Genomic DNA, 19,928 nt, shown 5'->3' with positions numbered 1-19,928 from the left:
ACCCGGGCAAACATTTCGGGAAGGCTGCACAAGCAGGGAATCAAGTAGGAAACACTAGTTTTGGGAAAGCACTTTGAAATACCCTAATAAAAAGATAAGCGATTTGTTTCATTTCATTTGTTTTCATTTTTTCTGAACCATTCAATGAAAGAGAAAGTTTATAATTTATTCACAGATTTTAATCTATCTATCTATAAATCTCAATTCCTTTGTTCTTCTTTCATTTCTCGCTCTTAACCCTTGGACCATGTATTAAATTATAATATCTAGAAGTTTAGAGCATTAAAAAAATGAATGAATCAAAATCAAAGTGATAGATCGTAAAATTTAAAAAATACTACTAAAGTCCAAAAACCATTTTTACGATCTTAGCAGACAAAAGGTCAAATGAATTTCAATCTGTTTTGATATTTGGCATACTTTGATTGAATATTGATAAAATTAATATCGGAATAAGGAAAGTGGCTTTTGACGACGTCTTACTTAAACTAATTTAAAAGTGAATTTTAATAAACCCAAAAAACCGATCCATATTCATGGAAAACCTAGAAGTACTAGAGATACCCTACCTTGACACAATAAAGTAAAGAGGTGAAGGTGGCAATAGCATTTCTGGGGCTTCTTCCTCCTGAAGCGACCCTCTTTCGGGACAATTAGAGTGGGCCATTGCCATAAAGTTATAGAATTCATGGCCCACGTTTTCCACAACGCATTTCGTAGTTTACTTATTACTGCAGTTTATCTGCCCGACGGACCAACTTTCTCGGGCCACGTTTCATTAGCCATATGCCATATGCTTTTTTGGGTGGGCGGTAAACCTTCGTACTTCTCCTCTGGATTTTCATTCTGTTGCGTAAGTGTGCTCTGGCTTTTTACGAGTGTGCGATATTAAATCCATATAATGAGGCGAATGTGGATTGCATATAAATAGCAGAAATTGTTGTAGTTACTGATGCAGAGTAAATGGCAAAATTCCAATTAATTGCCAAAAGTCGTAAAATGGTAATAATTTTATGGTTTTCGCTGAGCAGCAGAAAATATAATTTTAATTAAACTAATTCAGGGATTAATTATGCAAAATAAAGTTATTAATTAATAAAAAGGAAAGTTAAAATAAATAATTACTTAATATTAAAAAAATATATTTATTGGAGGTTACCAAAGTTTGATAACCTTAAACATTTATTTCCTAATACTTAGGAAAATTAAAATAAATGCCTTTCATAATATAACAAAATTAATCTCCTTAGCAAAATGTTACGCATACGCCCCGTAAACTAGGTGAGCTATTGTCCAAGTTACGTATGTAAATGAAACCGATCACTGGCGAATGCTAATGAAATGAATATTAATACGCAACGAATTAAGTACTGGCCTCTGCGGACCCCTCGCATGTTTGTTGTCCAGAGAAATGTAATTAAAGTAATAATGTTAAGTGCAAAACACGCGCGAATCTATGTCTTTTCCGCATTTTGCGGCATTGCATAAAATGTTGAACAAAGCGCGAAGCTGGCCGGTGGATTAAATTATATTGTTTAAAGGGATTGGACTGGGATTGGATTGAAAATTGAGCGGCGGCGTATGTGAGATTCCGCTGGCAATGGTAATTCCGATTCCGTTTCGCCGGCTCCCAGAGCCAGTCACCAAAATGCCGCTTCCGATTCAGCGATCCAAGCAATCCAAGCAATCCAAGCGATCCCAGCAATCCAGGAGATCCAAGAGCAGAGAGGCTGTGGCGAAAATTGTTTTGTTGGCACAAAATACTCACAACGCTCCACTGAGCAGCGACCGCGCCCCAAGTTTAGGCAGACACTGAGAGAAAATAGTACCTGGATTTTAATTTATAGTTTAAATAAAAATATTAGAAGTGCCGAGGTTTTAAAGTAGTTGTAGACAGGTTGTAGGATAAAAACTAGTTTTATTTAATTTAACTTCATGTTTCGGAATTTATTGGTATTTTAAAATTTTTTAAAAAATCAAAATAAATAAAAGAAATTCACGAAATATTAAACAAATCTGTTCATTTCTACAAAAAATCTGTTAGTTCTACCATTATTAGAAACTAAGATACCTCAAAAATTGTGATTTAAAATAAATATGTTTTTATTATTTTTTTAAATAACTGCAGGTAATTGAAATATTATTTTTTTTTTAATAATTTAATATTCTAAAAATAACTGTATTTCTCTCAGTGCTTCACCGGGCAACAAGCTGTAAGCAATAATTAGGCACACGTAACTCTGGACGCGACTGTGGGCGCTCTGCACATGCAAATGTTGCGGCTCCGTGGAGGCTGCAATGCAATCGACACCGCCGCCGCCGAAGATAATGATGGACAGGTGGGCTGGGAGGATGGGGGGTGGCTGGAGCTCCATAAGTACGCCACATGCGGCCATGGTGCACTGAACCTGATTACCGCATCCATATAAAAGCCCCATCGATTCCAGCCGGCCCACACAGTGTTGAAGGCAAACTCGCGCCATTCGGTGGATTCGGTGGTTGCAGTGGACAAACTAAAGGATTAATTAAAGGACCTGCCTGACCAGCTTAATCAGCGGGAACATTAACTGAATCTACATCAACAAAATGACCAAAGTGAGTCAAGTTAAAGCTGATCAATTAAAAGTATATAAAAGAACTTTATTTGAATATAATCAAGTTAAAATTTTCCATAGCTTATTAAAAACAAATTGGTGAACTAAATCAAAAATAAATTAAAAACACACAAAAAGTTACAATGATAAACATATTCTAAATCTTTCATAAATACTTATTAAAGTAAAACACATTTTAAAAATTTAACAAATCTGTAAATTTGTCAACTAATTAAATCTAATTTAATTACTCAGACTTTATCTAAGACCTTCAAAACACATTTTAAAAATTTAACAAATCTGTCCATTAATTAAATCTAATTTAATTACTCAGACTTCATCTAAGTTCTTAAATGATTCTTAGTGATTCCTAATTGCTTCACAGTTTCAAATTAAATGAGTGTTTCCTTGAAACCTCTGCAGAACTTTTACCTCAGAAATAAAACGCTTAGCAACTATCTCCCTTTTATTTTCCCCCCAAAAAGGTGTCATCAGGGAGTCCTTCGATGGCTGGCCAACTGCTGGCCATAATGCTCCTGCTGATGGCGACGGGGATACAGGCGCGTCGCCTTGGCCACCGTCGCCTCATCATCCACGTGCCGGTCAAGGTGAAGACGCACCATCACACCCACACGGTCTACAAGGTGCTCCATGGATCGCATGGTGGAGGAGGAGGAGGTGTGAAGCAAACAGTGTACAAAGTACTTGGCTTTTCCACACACGGAGGTGGCATAGCCAAGGGGGGCGGAGGAGGAGGTGGTGGCCACCACCATGGCAGCTACGACTTGGGGAGCATGGGAAATGGAGGCGAAATCACGTACGAGGACATGCACGGATGCGAAAGTGGAAAGGTGATTCCGGCGGCCAGGGACATGATTTTCAATCACTACTCGCGACACGGAGAAAGTGACGGAGCTGGTGAGGATTACGCCGAGGAGCTGGACGACTTCGTAGACCTAAGGGATGGCTGGTTGTGAATAAATACTGAGAGATGTGCGCCAAATCCCCACCGATTAATTATAAAATTCCTGGTAGCAACAGCGATCCCCTCTCCACATTTGCACTTGCAAATTGCTGACGAAGCTTGAGACTCAAAATTCCAAAGCCCCCGGAATTTGTGTCTTTGTCTTTCGGCTACCAATTCGCATTTGTATTGTTTAATTAGAAATCAGGGGGCTGGCGAGAGGATTGGGTGGGGCTTTTCGAGGGGCTTTCAGAGGGGATAGAGTCCAAAGGCAGAGACTTAAACTTCTTGCAGTCGCGGCGCACTTGAGGAAAACTTGAAGTATTTGCATAGCTCTCGACTCGGGCATGCGGCATATTTTAGTGGACAATTAAAAGAAACGAGTGTCAATGGCTGTATAAAGTGAATGGAAATAGCAATGGAAATGGGAGATTCACAGATCCGAATAGGATGGCCAGAAAAGCTTTGTTACTTTAATATATTGGCAAGGCAAACATCTTTTGAGTGGCAGAAGAAAACAACGAATTTAATTAGTATCTTTAAAAAGTAATTTTTTAATTGAACTATTAATTAATTTAATTCAAGATCTTGGAATTATTTGGCAAATTTCAAAGTACAGAAATCCTAATCTTGAATTTCGACCTCAAAAATCATATTTTTTGGCCAAAAGAATATAAAAAACTATCGGAGCATCAAGTGCTATACCTTGCTGAACTCGTAATTAAATTCCCAATCGATAGGCATTCAAAATAAGGAATATTAATTTTTGTCAATTTTTTGCAAAAAATCACCCCTTATAAAAAATTCAAAAAATGGCCAAATGAATTATTTTCTTAAATAAGTTACAAAGTGTTGGGAATCGTTAGTTTAGCTTATTCGCTGTTCAAAACAGTTATCCTTTCCATTTTGACTCCCATTTGGACCAAAATAGAGGTAAAATACCCCTAAAAATCTTAGCTTTTTGAGTCCTTTTCTTTTTTTTCAATTTTTAAGTTTTCTACAAACATTTATAAAACCACGAAAAAATCTTAATATTCAAATATTAATTTAAATAAATAGGGAATTATTTCACATATTTCCATTTGTCTACCCCAAATAATTCAAGGAAATAATTTCAAATGGCTCTCGATCACTTGAGCGTCAAACTCATAATTCCCCTCTCATTTTAATCGCCTTTGGAGCATCCCCATTGGAATGGGTTTCTAATCCGCCTTTCCCAAACACCCATTGATCAATCAATTTAATCGCTGCCAGGGCGACCATGCGAACTGGAGCATCAGATTGGCATCGGTTGGCCGGCGCTTGACATAAGGCAGATGGATCACTGGCAGATGCCTCCGTCTCCAATAATGATAAGCTCAGAGTAGAGATTCCCCTCATTCCCATTTCGAGATGCGAAACCAGGTAAACGTAAACACAGGTGCCGCCGTTCGCTGAGCGCAGAATAATTTGCGTGTAATTGAAGGCGACAGCGCGTCACGGGTTGGGATGATAAATGCGTCTGCCGGCTCCACGAGGATGAGGAAAACCCGATCCCCTGGAGGAGGGATCCCATCCTATAAAGACTCGCGACGGGTGGTCGGTCGGTGGTCAGTGGTCGCACTTTCGGCTGCTGCTGCTGCTGGCGCCAAACCAACTGGTCAACTGGTCAAATGAAATGGATGGGGGGCCATTTAAAGGCATTTAGCTGGTAATGACATTTAAGGCCAGCGATATAAATCGCACCACAACATTGTTGCACCGAATCGAAACGAAGCGAATTAAAGCCGCACACGCACTCGCACCGCCTTCGACAGATGAAGTTGTTGTTCCTCTGAGCCACATCTAATCCCCTGGACACGTGGTAAAGGCTCGGAATCAACTGAGCGGCTTAAACATTGAGCCATTGAGCCATGCACAAAGGGAAAAATGTGCAAGCGAAAAATAACTATAAACCATTATGAATGAAAACCCTTTTAAATAATAAAGTGTTTACTTTGTGAAGGCGAAAATGTATATAGATTTTTTAAGCACTTCAAATATGTGGGATTTTTTAAAAAGGCACCAAACACTTAAAATATGTGGGATTTTAAAAAAGGGATTTTTACAAAAGTAATTACTCGAACATTAGAATTATAAGAATTATAAGAATTATAATTTATAAATATAAAAAAATGTGAAAAATAAAAAAAATTAAAAATATACGACCAAAAAATAATTTAAATACAGGATTCCCAGATGAAAATGTTTTAAATTTTTGTTGTGTAAAGATGTAATAGCTAAAGTTTTCCAAACTAAAGGTTTTCTTTTAAATTAATAAAATTAATTTTTTGTAACATTTTCATGGCTAAATAATTTAATAAAAAATCGGTTGTTTCCCTGTTTTTATAAATGTATTCTAACTATTTATACTATACGATTTTTGGGTAATCTAGGAAGTCTAATTTAATTTGAATCAACCCAGAAAACTAGCTTTGCACGACATGCAATTTAAAGGAGTATAGCTATTTGATGGCAAAATCCTTTTTGCTCTGTATGAGCCACTGAGCTGCTTATGTCCACCGATGACGAGCTGAGTCCGCAGAGCTTTGTCCATCAGTGGCTGGGCTTTAGCCCCACCATCTCCGCCTCTATTTCCATACCCCCCTTATATATCCACCTCCATGTCCGTCTTTTTGGATACCGGCTTTATTGGATACGTTAAGCCTCTGCACATATTTGCATCCTGGCTGGGCGAATGGCTGGCGGCAACAAAGCGTAAAACGATTTGGCCAAAACCAAATAGGCAGTGGACCAAAGTCGGGTCCAATGTATTCGGAATGGACCTGGACTACACTGGATTGGGTATTTGAGTTACCTTTACAATATTTGGCTGCTCTGGGAAATGCCTCCAAATGCTAAATACATTTTGTGTCGTTTGCCCGGCATTTGATTTGCTTGCTTTTCACTCTCCACAGCCTGCGGTCTAAATAAATGTATTGATTTTAGCAAATGGCTTTTGCGCAGCCTGGAAAAACCCTCAATCTCTATTTGTACAAGTGTGTTGCAAGCTCATGTACTAGCAAAAAAAACAAGGGATTTTTATGACAGCTTCTATTCCTATTTTTATAAAATTTCACTCAATTTTGATACAAAAAAACCGGAAAAATTATATTTTTTATATAATAAATAAGTGTTATTTTTTTTAAGCTTCAATAAATGTACTAACAATAACAATGCTTGTTTTATGAAAGTTTCATCTTCTTTTATTTTTATAATTTTTTTGAAGTGTTTTAAAAATTCTAAAAAATGTATTTTGATTATAATAATATAGCAATAATGTTATAATTATTTTCCCCTACTTCCCACTTTATAAACCCACACTTTCAAACTGAGTTAAGCTGCTTTTCAATCATCCGCCGGACATTTAAGCTTGCAAAGTCCCATCATCGATTGACGTGCTTTTCCCCTGTGTGTTCATTTCGTAATTGAGGCAATCCTTTCACCGTCCCTTTCACCACTTTCACCCTTTCTCTACCTTGTTTACCCATCGTCTAGCCTTTGATTTTTCATTTTTACCCGTCCACAATTTTTGGCCATTTGGCTGTTTGCTTAATTGGTTTCATTAGGGAAATATTCGGTTTTCCATTCTGGGGCTTAATTTCTTCAACACCCGGCCACTTACCGTCGTCCTTTCTTTTCGCCGACCGGAGGATGCCAAAAAAACGACGCTCCTGAATGTGAATCGCACCTGAAAGTACAGGGAGTGAAGGAGAAAAGTTAGAAAAAAGTTGGTCCAAAGTATAAACTTTAAGGTGGAAAAGTTTTTTGGCAGGAAAGGGAGAAAAGGACTCCAGTTACACGTGTCGCAGGAGCAAAAACAGCCTGACTAGGCGGCATAATTTCCACAGAGTGACAACTAAATAAATAGAAGAGGGTGTCAGGTGGAAGGGGCAGCTGAGCTGGCAAAGTTTCTGAGCTCAGTGGCAAGGATGCGGCCACTTCGTCTGAGGCACTAATTTTAACACCATTAATTTGCGAGGCAGGAGCAAAAGGAGCAGTCAGGAGCTTGGAGATAGAACAGAGAATTTTAAATGAAATGGACACAAGTTTTATTGAATTGACTGGCAGCAGCAGCAGGGACAAGGAGAAGGAACCCGCAGAAAAGGACAGAGGATCTGGATTCTGGATGGCAAGGAGCCGGGCCGGAAACGGAAACGCATTACTCTGCTCCTTTAAGCGAACAGGAGCCTCTGCTTCTCCTCCTGCTCTTTTTGTTGTTCGTGTGGCCAGCACTTTGCCCCACACGTTTACACGCAGGCTTAGGGAGGTCAAATGGGTGGTGCACCGGGGAAAATATAAAATTAAACATATAAAAAATATAATCCCTGCTTTTTTTAACTGATAGAATTAAGACTAAGCTTATCAGAAGATAGAAAATCACAAGTCACAACAAGATTTAGGGACTTAAAACTTAAGACACGTCAATTTAGAGAGTCTTGTTTTTTATAATATTTATTTAAATTTCCTTAGCGTTTTCCATTAAAAACCCAATAATAATACGAATATATAAATCCTTCATTTATTGCCTTGAACACGTTTTGTAAAAATTAAGGATAATTTAATTGTAACTTCAAAAAATGTAATTCGAAAATCTAAAAAAAAATGTATCATTTCATTATTATTTTTATTGGGTAAAATTATTTCTTCCCTTTCAATTGTATTGTTTAACAATATTAAGGTTAGATCAATAAGATCTTAAGTAACGCCTATTTTTCTCAGTGTAACTATAGTAGGCGGGGGTCTTGCCACCAATCAAAAAGAAGCGCCAGCCAACCAGAAGTAGAAGTTGTGGCAAAGTTTTTGATTTCATGATATATTTATGGGCATCCGCTGCTACTTTGGGCCTGGGCCCCATCCAATTCCTTTGAGTAATAAACCGGGGCCCCCAAAGGCCGCTGCAAAGGATGCGGCTTACAACTTTAACTAGAAGTTATTAATTTTGTTTTATTTTCAATATATATTCGGTTTAAAGGGGCTGCTCGAATATTGCATAATACATTTTTAAAATGTAGGATGATTCAGTGGTTTTTGCGGTCTGTGGCACGTACAAAACCTGCTAACACAGATACCAATCGTTGGGAATTTATTCGAATGCGGTTTGGTTTCAGGTACTTTTGTAAATTTCATCTGCAATTTGCGCAGCCAAAGCGAACCGATAAGCCGGCACTAATATCCCGCAAAGGACTCGCATTGTCCACTATCGCAGATGGGAATTGGTCATGGGTTTTAACTGAGTTTGTTAATGGAAAAAATCGACTCGGCCTGGATTCAATTAAATATTAAATAAACGATATCAGCAAACAGCAATTTCCTCTGCTTTCCCCTCCCTTTTCCTCGCAAAAACATTGGTGAATCCACTGGTATTGAAGAGAAATGCAAACACAATTGCAAATGCCCGGGAAAACTTTATGAGCCAGCGTAATCCTGGCAATTATCTGCTGCCATCTCTGTCCCCCATTATCTGCTCTCTCTCGCTCGCTCTTGCTTTCTGTGCAAAGGAGATGGACCTGGACAGGAGCAAACATTATCTCAATATTGCATGAAAGTATGAAATGAACCACATGCAGGATGCACTGGAAGAAGTCAATAATAAGATTTTTGGAAATAGATTTTTGTTTCATAAAACATTTTGGAAAAAAAAACATTTCAATTTAAATAGACTCTTTTGAAATTATTTTAAGGGTGTTTGAAAGTAGGAAGTAAAAACATTTCGTTTATAGAACAGAATAAAGGGGATTCTAGGGATCAAAAAATATTATTGCATACTTTTAGACACCTTGAAAATGTTTTTTTTTTCTGCTAAAGTCAAAAATTGAGGTATCTAAATTGCTTTAAATTGGCATCGATGATATTTTAAGAAATCAACTAAAAAAGATTAGTCATTTGGAAGGACAATTTTTAAAGTTTTAGTGAAAATCTAAATATTTATTTAAAATTATAATTTAATTGCAGTGATAAACATTTATTTTAAGTGTATTTAGAACGTGTTGCTGCATGGACATTAAATTCAGATGAGAAATGATTTGAACAGGTGCTGCAGTGGCATCAGCAAAAGCAAAAGAAGCCATGACGAGGAGAATGCGAAGGAGGAGGATGAGTTCCCCATTCTCATCCTTCCGTGGAAGTGGGTGGATTGAGAGAGCTTGGCAAAAAGACTAATTATGTATTCATTAAAATGGCAAACGGCAGAGGGATGCACGTAGCTCGAGTACGAATGTCTGTGCGGAGCATCTGCATCCTGGGCATCCCTCGCATCCTTTGCATCCTTCGACTCCAAATGGCAACGAAATGAAAATACTGCAGCCGAAGGGTTGGAAAAAGGTGAGCAGTCATGAAGGCATTTCGTTGGCATATAAGTACATATATTTTCTGGCATAATGGCCCCCGTTTTTGTGTGTGCTTGCAGATCTGTTCTCACATTTTGATTATATCTATCTTGGTAACCTAATATGCAATGACGAATGTGTGAGCCCATCCTCTTCCTCTGACTCCCAACTCAGAGCTCCATGAATAGAATACCCGGGTAATGATTCCTAAATACACACATTTATCATATTTGCACGAGTTTTCTTTGAATTAAGTTGGGAAAGTCTGTTAATGTGTGGGGAGAAGATTGAATTTTTGTGTTGGTTAAGAGACTCTGGGGAGGAAAGTAGTTGGGAGAAACTCTTTGATGAGGTATTTAAAATAAAATGCTTTAAGTCAACCATTCCTTATAAGATGGTTACTAAATTTACTCCTGATGAAGTAATAAATAAAATGCTATAAATATTTATATATCAACTTGAATCATATTATACTTGAATAAACTAAAACCATTTCTTATAAGTTGGGTATGCAATTTACTTTATTTAATGAATATAAGAATATAAAATTTATAAATCTAATGCGTTATCTTAGTTTCTTCCTTAGTTCTCAGTTGGTTCTTTCGGTCAGTTTAATCTTTTCAAGGCTTATCACTTGGAGAAACCTCCAAAGATGCCCTTGAAGAAGCGGTAAATGGGTTTTGGGATCTCCACGGCAAACAGGACAGAGCTCTCCTCCTCCTCCGGGACAACTCCCACTGGCTCAGCAGACGGGACACTCTTTCCGCTGCCCAAAGATTGCTTCTCGAATAGTTTCTGCTGCTCACTGAGATGGCTGAGGATCAACTGCTGGATGGCAGCCTGCTCCTTTTGAAGTTGGCTAAGACCATTGTTGGCCTGCAGCTTAATGGGCTGACTCACATGGACATTGGTGGCCTTGATGAGATCCTGGAAACTAATGCTTCCTGAAGCAGAAGCCTTTCCTTGTTGGAATTCCGGAGCGGGAACGAGAAGAGGAAGAGAAGCCAGGTTTACTGGGAAGAGGACATCTCCCTTTTGACCATCAGCGTTAACCTGATTGGCCAGGGGATTAGGAATCAGATAGAAATTGGGCTTCTGGGATTGCTGCTGTTGCTGCTGCTTCTGCTGATCCTTCTGGGTTTCCTCCGAAAATCCGCGGAATTTTCCAAAGTATTCATAGGTGACATTTTCCTGGGATCCAGTATTCTGATTCTGGTTCTTATAGAAGGGATTCGGTAGGAGCACCAAGCTGAGACCCACGACCTTGGGGAAGTCAGTAAAAGGATTGGGCAGGAAGGGGAATGGCTTGGTCTCCTCGTGAATGTGGGTGTGATAGGTCACATTACCCGTGGTGGAGTTCGAAGTCTGATTAACGCTCACATAAATGGGCTGCTGTTGCTGCTCCAGTTTCTCGAAGGGATTGGGCAGGAAGGGGAAGGGAAATCCGGGCTTCTTCTGGTTGACATAGTAGTGAGTGTGGTTGTGCACGTGCTCGGTCACATTGGCATTCGCTGAGGTGTTCACCACGGAAACATATTCCACCTTGGGATAGGAACCTTGGAACTTGTTGAAGTGGTTCTGATACTGATTCGAGGAGGACTGAGTTCCATTGATCACCTGCACTCCGGGATACTTGAAGATCTTCTCTAGATCTTGAATGGTCAGTTGGGGATATTGGTTCTGAGTTTGACCCGGCTGTTCAAACACCAACTGGATCTTATTATCGCGAGCCTGTTTGTTATTATGCTTTTGGGGAATCACTTCTTCTTTAGGGAGTTCCTGATCCTTGGTTATCTCATTGGAGGTGGGTTGTACTTCTTGGACTTTGGGTTCTTCTTCTTTTTTAGGGAGTTCCTGATCCTTAGTTATCTCATTGGAAGTGGGTTGGACTTCTTGGACTTGAGGTTCCTGGTTTACTTTGGTAACTTCTGGTTTGATGACTTCCGAAGTATCCACCTTGGCATCAATGGAGTTAACCAACTCAGGTTTTTTTTCCTGGACAACTTGGGTATCCACCTGGGGTTGTGCTTCATTGGTGAGTTCCTGTTTTAATTCTACGGGTTTGATAGCCTCAGAAGACTGTTGGGTCGGTAGCTCTGGTTGGGTTTCCTGCTTCACCTCCGCATTTTTAGTTTCTTCGGGTGAAGAGGCAATCTCAGGAGTCTTGTCCTGATCCAGGACTCTTCCCTGAGTGGCCAGTAGAAGACCAAGAAGAACCAGAAGTCGTAGGGTATTCTAGAGGAGAAGTTGGAATAATTGAAGTACTACCCAAAGACTCTCTTCCTCTCCCGGTGGACTTACCATGATGAGGATTTCAGTTGAACTGTGCCTATCCAGAATATTCCCTGCATATTTATACCCAACCTGGACAAAGGTCACTTCCCTAATCTTTCAGAACCGGAAACGTTCCTCAGTCGATCAGCTGGTTTTATTTCAGCTATCTAACATTATATCCTCGGGGCACTTTGGGTTCTCTTTTGCTATTATCGCTGCGATTTGTGTGATTTGTGTTTGGTTCACTTCACTTAAAAAGGCGCCAGTGGCAGTGGAATATCGGTAAAAATGGAATTGCACTTAAGTTTATATTGTGTGTGTGGCAGTGCTATCTGTTCTCCTTCTTCTTGCTTTTATTTGGTTCGTTTTACGTGCAACATGAAAATGCCATTGTTTCCGTGGCGCACAAACGGAAATCTATGACTCGCTTTTCAATGTTTTTGCTCGATGGAAAAATGCACGGGCAGGAGTGCAAAAGACTGTCGTCTGTGTTGAGGAAAGTGAGTAGGGAGTAGTGAGTAGCAGGAGCAGCTTAAGGCTAAAGTGGGTTGGGAAAAAGAGGGCGGGAAAAACTGGGTGGGATTTTGGATTCTCTGGGATACTGGGTGCAAGTGCACATCAGCTGCATATTCATGGCAAGAGCTTTATCTTCCGAACTTTGTCTCCGCCCCATTTACCCGGAATTTCCCATTGACATGTCGCCAGGTGAGCGATGAGTCCTTCGTCCTTCCTACCTGGTCATTGACATGACAAGTGGAGGAGGGGAGGGGGATGGGATAGGGATAGGGAAATATTTGGCAGAAGGAGAAGGCGACTGACTGATTCATTCATCTCCTGCTGGGCTTTGTAATTGAATTGCCCGATGCATGGCTCTCGCATTTTTGGCATACTCCGATTTGATTGAAGGTTTTTGTCGTTGACAGGAAAACTCCCACTGATTTGAATCGATTTTCGGAGTTGGTCAAAACGAGGGGAAAACGATATGCAGTAAAAAACAAAGGAAATTGAATATTTACAATACAATTTACTAATTCAAGTCAAGAAAATCAAAAACAATGGCATGACTTATTGTTCTTGTAAGTCAACCTCATAATCGGATTAAAAGAAATTAAGAAAACTTAATTCAAATGCAGATTGAAAAGCATTGGAGATAAATTGAAAGAATTTTACAAAGAAGAAAACATCCCTTGGAAAGAATATTTTTTTTGTTAAAATATTATAAAGGTATTGTTTATTAAAACAATACCTAAATTCCACAGTAAATCGGAGTTCCTTAATCACTTCCCAAATAAAAGTCCAACTAATCAGGAACTCTTGTAATATCCCCCTTAATTTCTTTTCCTGCTAAGGTTTTTATTCAGTTTCATTTGCCCAGTTCCATTCATGCATAATTTACACCTGAAAATACAATCAAGGTGCAATTATTTTCCTTTTTTCCGACAATGGAAAGTGTGGCTTTTTCCTCATTGGGATTTCCGTTTTTCTTATTTAGGCGTTGAAAGGAAACTAAAGCCTAAGCACTTGCCAATTGAAAAATTCAAAGAGTGAAAATGAACAGGGAACTAAAATCCAGAACTATTTCAAACAAGAGGAAACCTGAACTCAAAGTCTGAAGCTGAAAAATAAAATAAGGCTAAAAATGCTGCTGGGCCAAGAAATTGTTTTGCACAGCGGCAGATGAGCTGTTGAAATTGCAAGTGCGGCACTTGCTCAATTTTTCATGAGCCTCCCACTATTCGATTTCAGCTTCTCCGATGGTGGGGCAATACCAGTTGGAGTCGACTTGGGGTTACCCTTTAATATTGAGTAATTAAATAAATAATAAAGTATTTTTAAAGGAAGAACATTTTATACCCAAAGAAATTTATTTGTGAATAAGTATTTGTTAAAAACTCTTTCTGTTTTCAAATATGTATTAATTGTTTTTTGGAAATATTTATTTACTTATTTTAAAAAAATATTATACAAGTCATGGCCAGGATATTAATACAAATATTTATTTAGTTAATAAGCTTAATAACTTCTTATTATTTAAAAAATATTTATATATTATATTATGGCCAGGATATAAATATAAATAGTTATTAAGCTAATAAGATAAATTAACTCTTAACTTCTTTTACAAATATCTCAATTATATTATATCAATTCTAAGTATTGAATAAAATTCCACTTAATATACCCTACATACCCTCTCCACAATGAACTCCTCCCAGCAGCTGAAAGACGTTGAAACTAAGGCGCAGGAATTCGCCTGAGCCGCAACCCACACAAGCTGGGCCCAAAATCGCAACTTTGGAGATGCAAAACGAGCAGCAGTGGACAGAGGAGTCGAAAGGGGGTATAAAGGGAAAAGGGGGTTTTGTGAAAAGGCGAAATTAGCGGGCTGTTCCCTCGGCAGTTCCATGAGCATCCATCGCATCGTGGCCAGACAATGAGGCGAGCTGCGGCCCTTGACTTGGCCAGCTCTGAGGTCCAAGCTCCGAACTTCAAGCTCCGAACTCCCAGCTCCAAACTCCCAAGACCCCAAGAACCGAAGGCACACGAAAATAATAAGGAATGAATGTAAATAAATGGGGCTAGGGGTAATGGCAACGAATGGACGACAAAAACAGAAACCCCAAGAGGGGGAGGCCGAACGAAGGGGGCCAGAAGACGACGCCCAAGGCCAAGGCAGCATCATCATCATGGTCAGTGAGATAAGCCAGGGACCTGGATCGCAGTTGCAGTTGCAGGCGAGGGTACGTAGCACGGCAGCCCACCACAGTCGAGGGAAAGATAATAGAAACTATATTAAAATAATACAGACTGTATAAATTACGATCCAATGCGACCCATTTTCATTGTTTTTAAATAGTTTTAAAATTAAAAACCCACAGAAATGTATTATTTTCTAAAAAATATATATGGAAAATTAAATGGAAAATTCTCTTCTCTTTGAAGGTCTTAATATATCTCAATTGGAAATCATAGAAGTAATAGAGAAGACCAAATCTTTCTGTACTCAAAATATATTATTGCATACCTTTAAGCATCTTGGTAAATGATTTCAATAGGGAATTTAAGGAAATTTATAAGGAAACATAACCATAACGAACATAATCATTTTCTGACTTATAATATTCTGTTATACAGTATTCTCTTATATAATATTCAGTTTGTTCTATAACGAATAACAGAAAAACTGTAATGGTAAGCAATTATATACTTTTTAGTAGTCATAAATCCGCACCTATTTTCATCACCCCTGCTGTGCCTTTTGGAGATTCTTCTGGCTGAGTTCCTCGGCTCTTTTCTCCTGTTTCTTTTCTTTTCCTTTTAGTTTTTTTTTGGGCCAAGCCGAACTCTTTCATTTTGGGTGTGTGCAGTGCAGCGGCGATAAGATCAACGTGTGAGCCTTTGCTCCACCAGTGGAAGCAGTGGAAGCTGTGGCATCTGCAGCAGGTGTTTCGCTTTCAGGTGCTGCCACACAATATGGGTAACAAGTTGCACCATCCTGGCTAAGTTTATCGCCACATAATTCACACGGAGCCCTCAGCCGGGAAAGGGAGAGGTGGCCTCCACCACCTCATCCACCTCCACACGCGAATTGATTGACTCCCGCTGGTAAAAGTGGGAGTAGGAGTGGGAAAATGGAAAAATCAAATAGCCCGGAGCGGGATGAGGAGGAGCAGGATCGAATGAATCCACCTGCAACAGAACACTCAGCCAGGACCACGCTCCACTAGGCAAATATGGCAGGCGACACAAAGAGCTGGCATATACCAGTATCCTAGTATCCCAGCACATCCCACATTCATCACATCCGCATGCCGGTGCCATCAAGATCTGGCCATCATCGCCCATCTCCCATCCTCGCTTAGAATTCAAAACATTTCAGACAAATTGGCGTTGCTCTTTGAGCCCCAATGTGTGACAAAATGGAAGGCAAACAGGCCAGAGAATCCCCTCCAGCCTCCATTCTCCTCGGTCTCCTCCAACTGGACAATGCAGGAGTGCAGCAGCCCTTGTTTAATTTATGCCAAAACATTTCTGAAGCGACGTTGACGACGTCATTTAGTTTGTCGGACTCACATTGGCCCACAGCAGTTAGCCCTGTTCTCGCCAGATCCCAGATCCCCCGGCAGATCTGGCCTGGGATTGAGGTGTCACTTGATATGCAATAAATAAGCTGCTGGGAAAAGTGTTAACGAGCCTGAAGGGGCAGGAGGTGCTGGCCATAAGTGGTGCACAGTGGGGAAAAATAGTAGGTCAAGCCTTAAAGTTTGAGAAATAATAAAAAGTAAATAAATAAGTGGATGGAGTGGGTATATGTAAGGAGAATAAAAGCGGTCCTATATGAACAAAAATCACTCTATATTAAAAAAAAAATAATTTAATAATTAAGAAGATAAAATTAACAGTAGGTATATGGAAACTAAATATTTCTTCTAGCTTTTTCAGGTAGATTAAAAATATAATTATTAGAATTAAACAATAAATAATGAAGTACATAAATTAAGTGGGTATATTTAGAAAATCAAAGTGCTTAGATACATAAATCCTTAACTAAAAACTATTGGAATTTACAAATTAAAATATTTAATATAGTTTTATAGTTGCTGCTGTTTTGAAAGAAATATCAAATATATCTATCAACAACTGCAATTTTTATAAAATTTTTAAAATATATGTTTTTATATCTGTATGTAGAATTTAAATGCTTGAAGGCTTTTAACTTGTTCCTTTTATTAATTTGTTGACAATTTCAAATTACACCTATATTATTTTCTCTCAGTGTATGGGGGAAGCCTCTGTCGAGGGCCTTTGGACTCCGGAGAGAGCTACTTTTGTGCTGTCTGTGTTTTTCCAGCAGCTTGCAACGCCTTGGCGCCACAAAATGAACGCCATTCATGGGGCAACGTGCAACGACAAGAATGTGACCCATTTTTAGCACCAGTAGCCATTCTCACCTCCCCCTTCCTCGAGTTTCCCCATTCCCCCTCACAAAAGAAAAGCCCCACCGAGTATGCTGTTGTTTGTCTAAATGTTTGCCCATATATGGTACAGCCAGCTATATAAATATGTGAACAGCTTTTAGCACCTTGCCCCCGCACTCGAGTGGAGTTCTCAAGTGGTCGGGGCGACAGTTGAACGTGTCCCATTCCCAGTCGAGAGCTCTAAGTTTTCCCAGTTCCCAGTGGCAACTGGCAGCCGGGAGATCCCCCGGAGAATCACCAGGAGCACGTGCGTCCGCCAGACAATAGGAGCTTAAGAAACACATCTCCACTCCTCTCCACTCGACCCGTTGGCTAATGAGGGAATGGGAACTCCAGTCGCTGCTGCTGCACTGCTTCTTTTTCAATAATAATTCCCTTCGGGTTCGAGCAGCAGGCGATATTTTATTTATTTTTTATTCGCTGCCTCATTGTTGAGGCACAGCGAAAAACTTGGAAGCTTCACTTAAAGTTTAAATTTATTGCAAGATTTTAAAACTCAAAAAAAATCTTAATATAAGGATCTTCGACATCTTAAAATTATCTACCTATATAAAACTGTTGCCTAAAAGTTAAGAGTCAACTGAATTTTAAAATCTGTAAAGCTACAGAATTTATAATTGGTACAATATTTTTCATATTTTATTAAATAGATTAAATAAGGTCTTTCTTAAAAAATAAATTGATAATTTATTTTTTTTCTTCCTTTATTTTTACTCTTTGAATAAATTTCTTAATAAAACATATCAAAGAAATCATAAGTAAAATCAATATTTTTTCCATGTGCTTTTCGCAAGGCGGGGCCATTTTCAATTAAGCAAAATTAAAAATTTATTACGAGCCACGACCGAAAGAAAACAAAGGATCAGAAACAGGAACAGCGGCAGCAGAGGGCAGAAAAGCAAATTGCAGAGTAACTTGGGGTAACAGAGATGTTTATGTTTTCATTAAAAAAAGGAGAAACCGAACTGGGATGGTATGGTATAGTATGGGATGAAAACCCAGTGCGTCGGTGGATGATTGGACTGCTTCGACCCAACGGCATCAGCGCTCCCGTCCGTTATCCTTTCGCCTTTCGCATTTCGCCCCGTTTTATTTGCGCTGAAGTTTTAATCATTGAAGTGACATTGACGGCGAGTGAAAAAGTGGTGGCATCGCTTTTTATATTCGCCACTGTGCCAAACGGATATTTCTGTCAGAGGGCCAACCAAATATTTATGGGTTTTAAGTGATTATTGAATTTGATAGGCGGCCGCCAAACGGAAAAGTTTCATTTCGCCCACCAAAAAAAGGATATTAAAAAAGTTTTCCATAACGCTTGGCAAAAGTTTGAATGGCGCGCAAATAAACGGGCTGATAAATAGAATTTTGATGGGGTTACTTGATTAATGGCGATAAAGTTGACTTGCGGACGTTTGAAATTGTTTTATATGCCTGAGCGTTTTTTAAAAGCATTAATTGGATAATTTGGTCGTTTTGTATTTCTTTACAAATGATTAAATAATAAAACTTTTTCAGTACAAGAACATTTTTAATTGAATAATATTACGTACTTTTTAAAAATAAAATATAAAAATTTCTCAAGAATAAAACAATCTAAAAAAGATACGTTAAACTTATAGGAACAAAAGAATGTTTCTAACCGATTAAAACTTGTAATAATTAATTGTATCTTTAAATATTTTTTCTGAAGATTCTAAATTTTTGAATGAACAAGAAAAATAAAACAATGAAAAATTAAACCACTTTTAAATGCTGTATATAATCTCTACTTAATTTGTATTTATAATAGTTCTCTTATGATACACAATCTCCTTAAAAATCCCTAAAATCATTTGATAATTTCCAAAAAACATTCCAAATTAAAGTATGTCTTTTCATTTCCCAAATGTAGTCACATAATTTGCAAGTTATCTCGTTAACACAATTCAATTAACTAACCTTTCTCAACAGTCTTCGGGTTGTCAACTCCTCCTTCTCCTCCTTCTCCTCCTTCTCCTCCCTCCTCCCTCCTTATTCCTTTTATTCCCTTTGTAATCTGTGTCCTCTTCCCCACTCAATTCGCCCTCTTGCAACAGTTGCCGCCGTTATATTTCAATTAGCATAGCGCAACGAACATTTATGCGGCGATAAGTTTTCTTCAATTAAAACTTTGGCACACAGACACAAGACACACACAAACACACTTGAAAGCACTGGCAAACGCACACACACACACATGCAAATTACCGAAACTTTGGCATAAATTTTAATTAATATGATTTTCTGGGGCTTTGTTACTTTAGTTTGCTTCACTTCACTGCTACTTCATAAAATGTGGAGTGCATTTCAATTTCGAGTAAATATAATTTGAGGCGCCACTAATAACACACTTCCGGTTTCCCGTTAACGGTTTGTTTTCTTTTCCCTTTTTCCCTGGTTAGGGGTTTTTTTAACAATGGCGGTGTGACGACTTCCGCACTCACACACACACACGTGAAGGGGGTTCTTATGTGGGGGGTTTCTATGGTAAAAGTAAAAAATACGCTACGTTCTGGGCTTATTTGTTTGTTTTTTATTTGTTGCACGTTTTTATAATATTCTTTTTGTTTGTTGTTGGGGGCTTTGTGGTTTATACTTTCTACTTTTATTTTTACTCTCTTTGCTGGCACCTTTTTTGTTTTATTTTCCGCTATTCTTTGCTCTTCCGAGGTTCAACGGACTGTTCGGGATCGTGGTTCTATATAGCGAATATAGCTGTGAGGACCCCGCTGAGCTGAGCTTTTTGGCCCGC

At 38.8% G+C, this 19,928-nt stretch overlaps 3 protein-coding genes across 3 annotated transcripts in view; 1 reads left to right on the top strand and 2 right to left on the bottom strand.

Annotated features, from left to right (window-relative positions):
• LOC108055142 (uncharacterized) overlaps positions 1–19,928 on the bottom strand; it is a 48,201-nt gene that overhangs the window by 13,578 nt on the left and 14,695 nt on the right. The window contains exon 2 of the mRNA XM_017138375.3: positions 7,202–7,267. Within this exon, the coding sequence (XP_016993864.2) occupies positions 7,202–7,267 (66 nt within the window). The remainder of the gene's footprint in view (positions 1–7,201; positions 7,268–19,928) is intronic.
• On the top strand, positions 2,520–3,571 carry LOC108055123 (uncharacterized). The gene is made up of 2 exons (XM_070214489.1): positions 2,520–2,595; positions 3,080–3,571. The coding sequence occupies exons 1-2, from the start codon at positions 2,587–2,589 to the stop codon at positions 3,569–3,571; spliced, it is 501 nt and encodes a 166-aa protein (XP_070070590.1). The 5' UTR covers positions 2,520–2,586.
• On the bottom strand, positions 10,409–12,324 carry LOC108055144 (probable basic-leucine zipper transcription factor R). The gene is made up of 2 exons (XM_017138377.3): positions 12,207–12,324; positions 10,409–12,140 (listed from the first exon to the last, which is right to left on the bottom strand). Exons 1-2 carry the CDS (start codon positions 12,207–12,209, stop codon positions 10,536–10,538), a joined length of 1,608 nt encoding a protein of 535 aa, XP_016993866.2. The 5' UTR covers positions 12,210–12,324; the 3' UTR covers positions 10,409–10,535.

Source organism: Drosophila takahashii, chromosome 3L (genome assembly GCF_030179915.1).
Source record: "Drosophila takahashii strain IR98-3 E-12201 chromosome 3L, DtakHiC1v2, whole genome shotgun sequence".
Lineage (NCBI taxonomy): Eukaryota > Metazoa > Arthropoda > Insecta > Diptera > Drosophilidae > Drosophila > Drosophila takahashii.
Note: the sequence above shows the minus strand (reverse complement) of the source record. Positions and strands in the feature narration are given on the sequence as shown.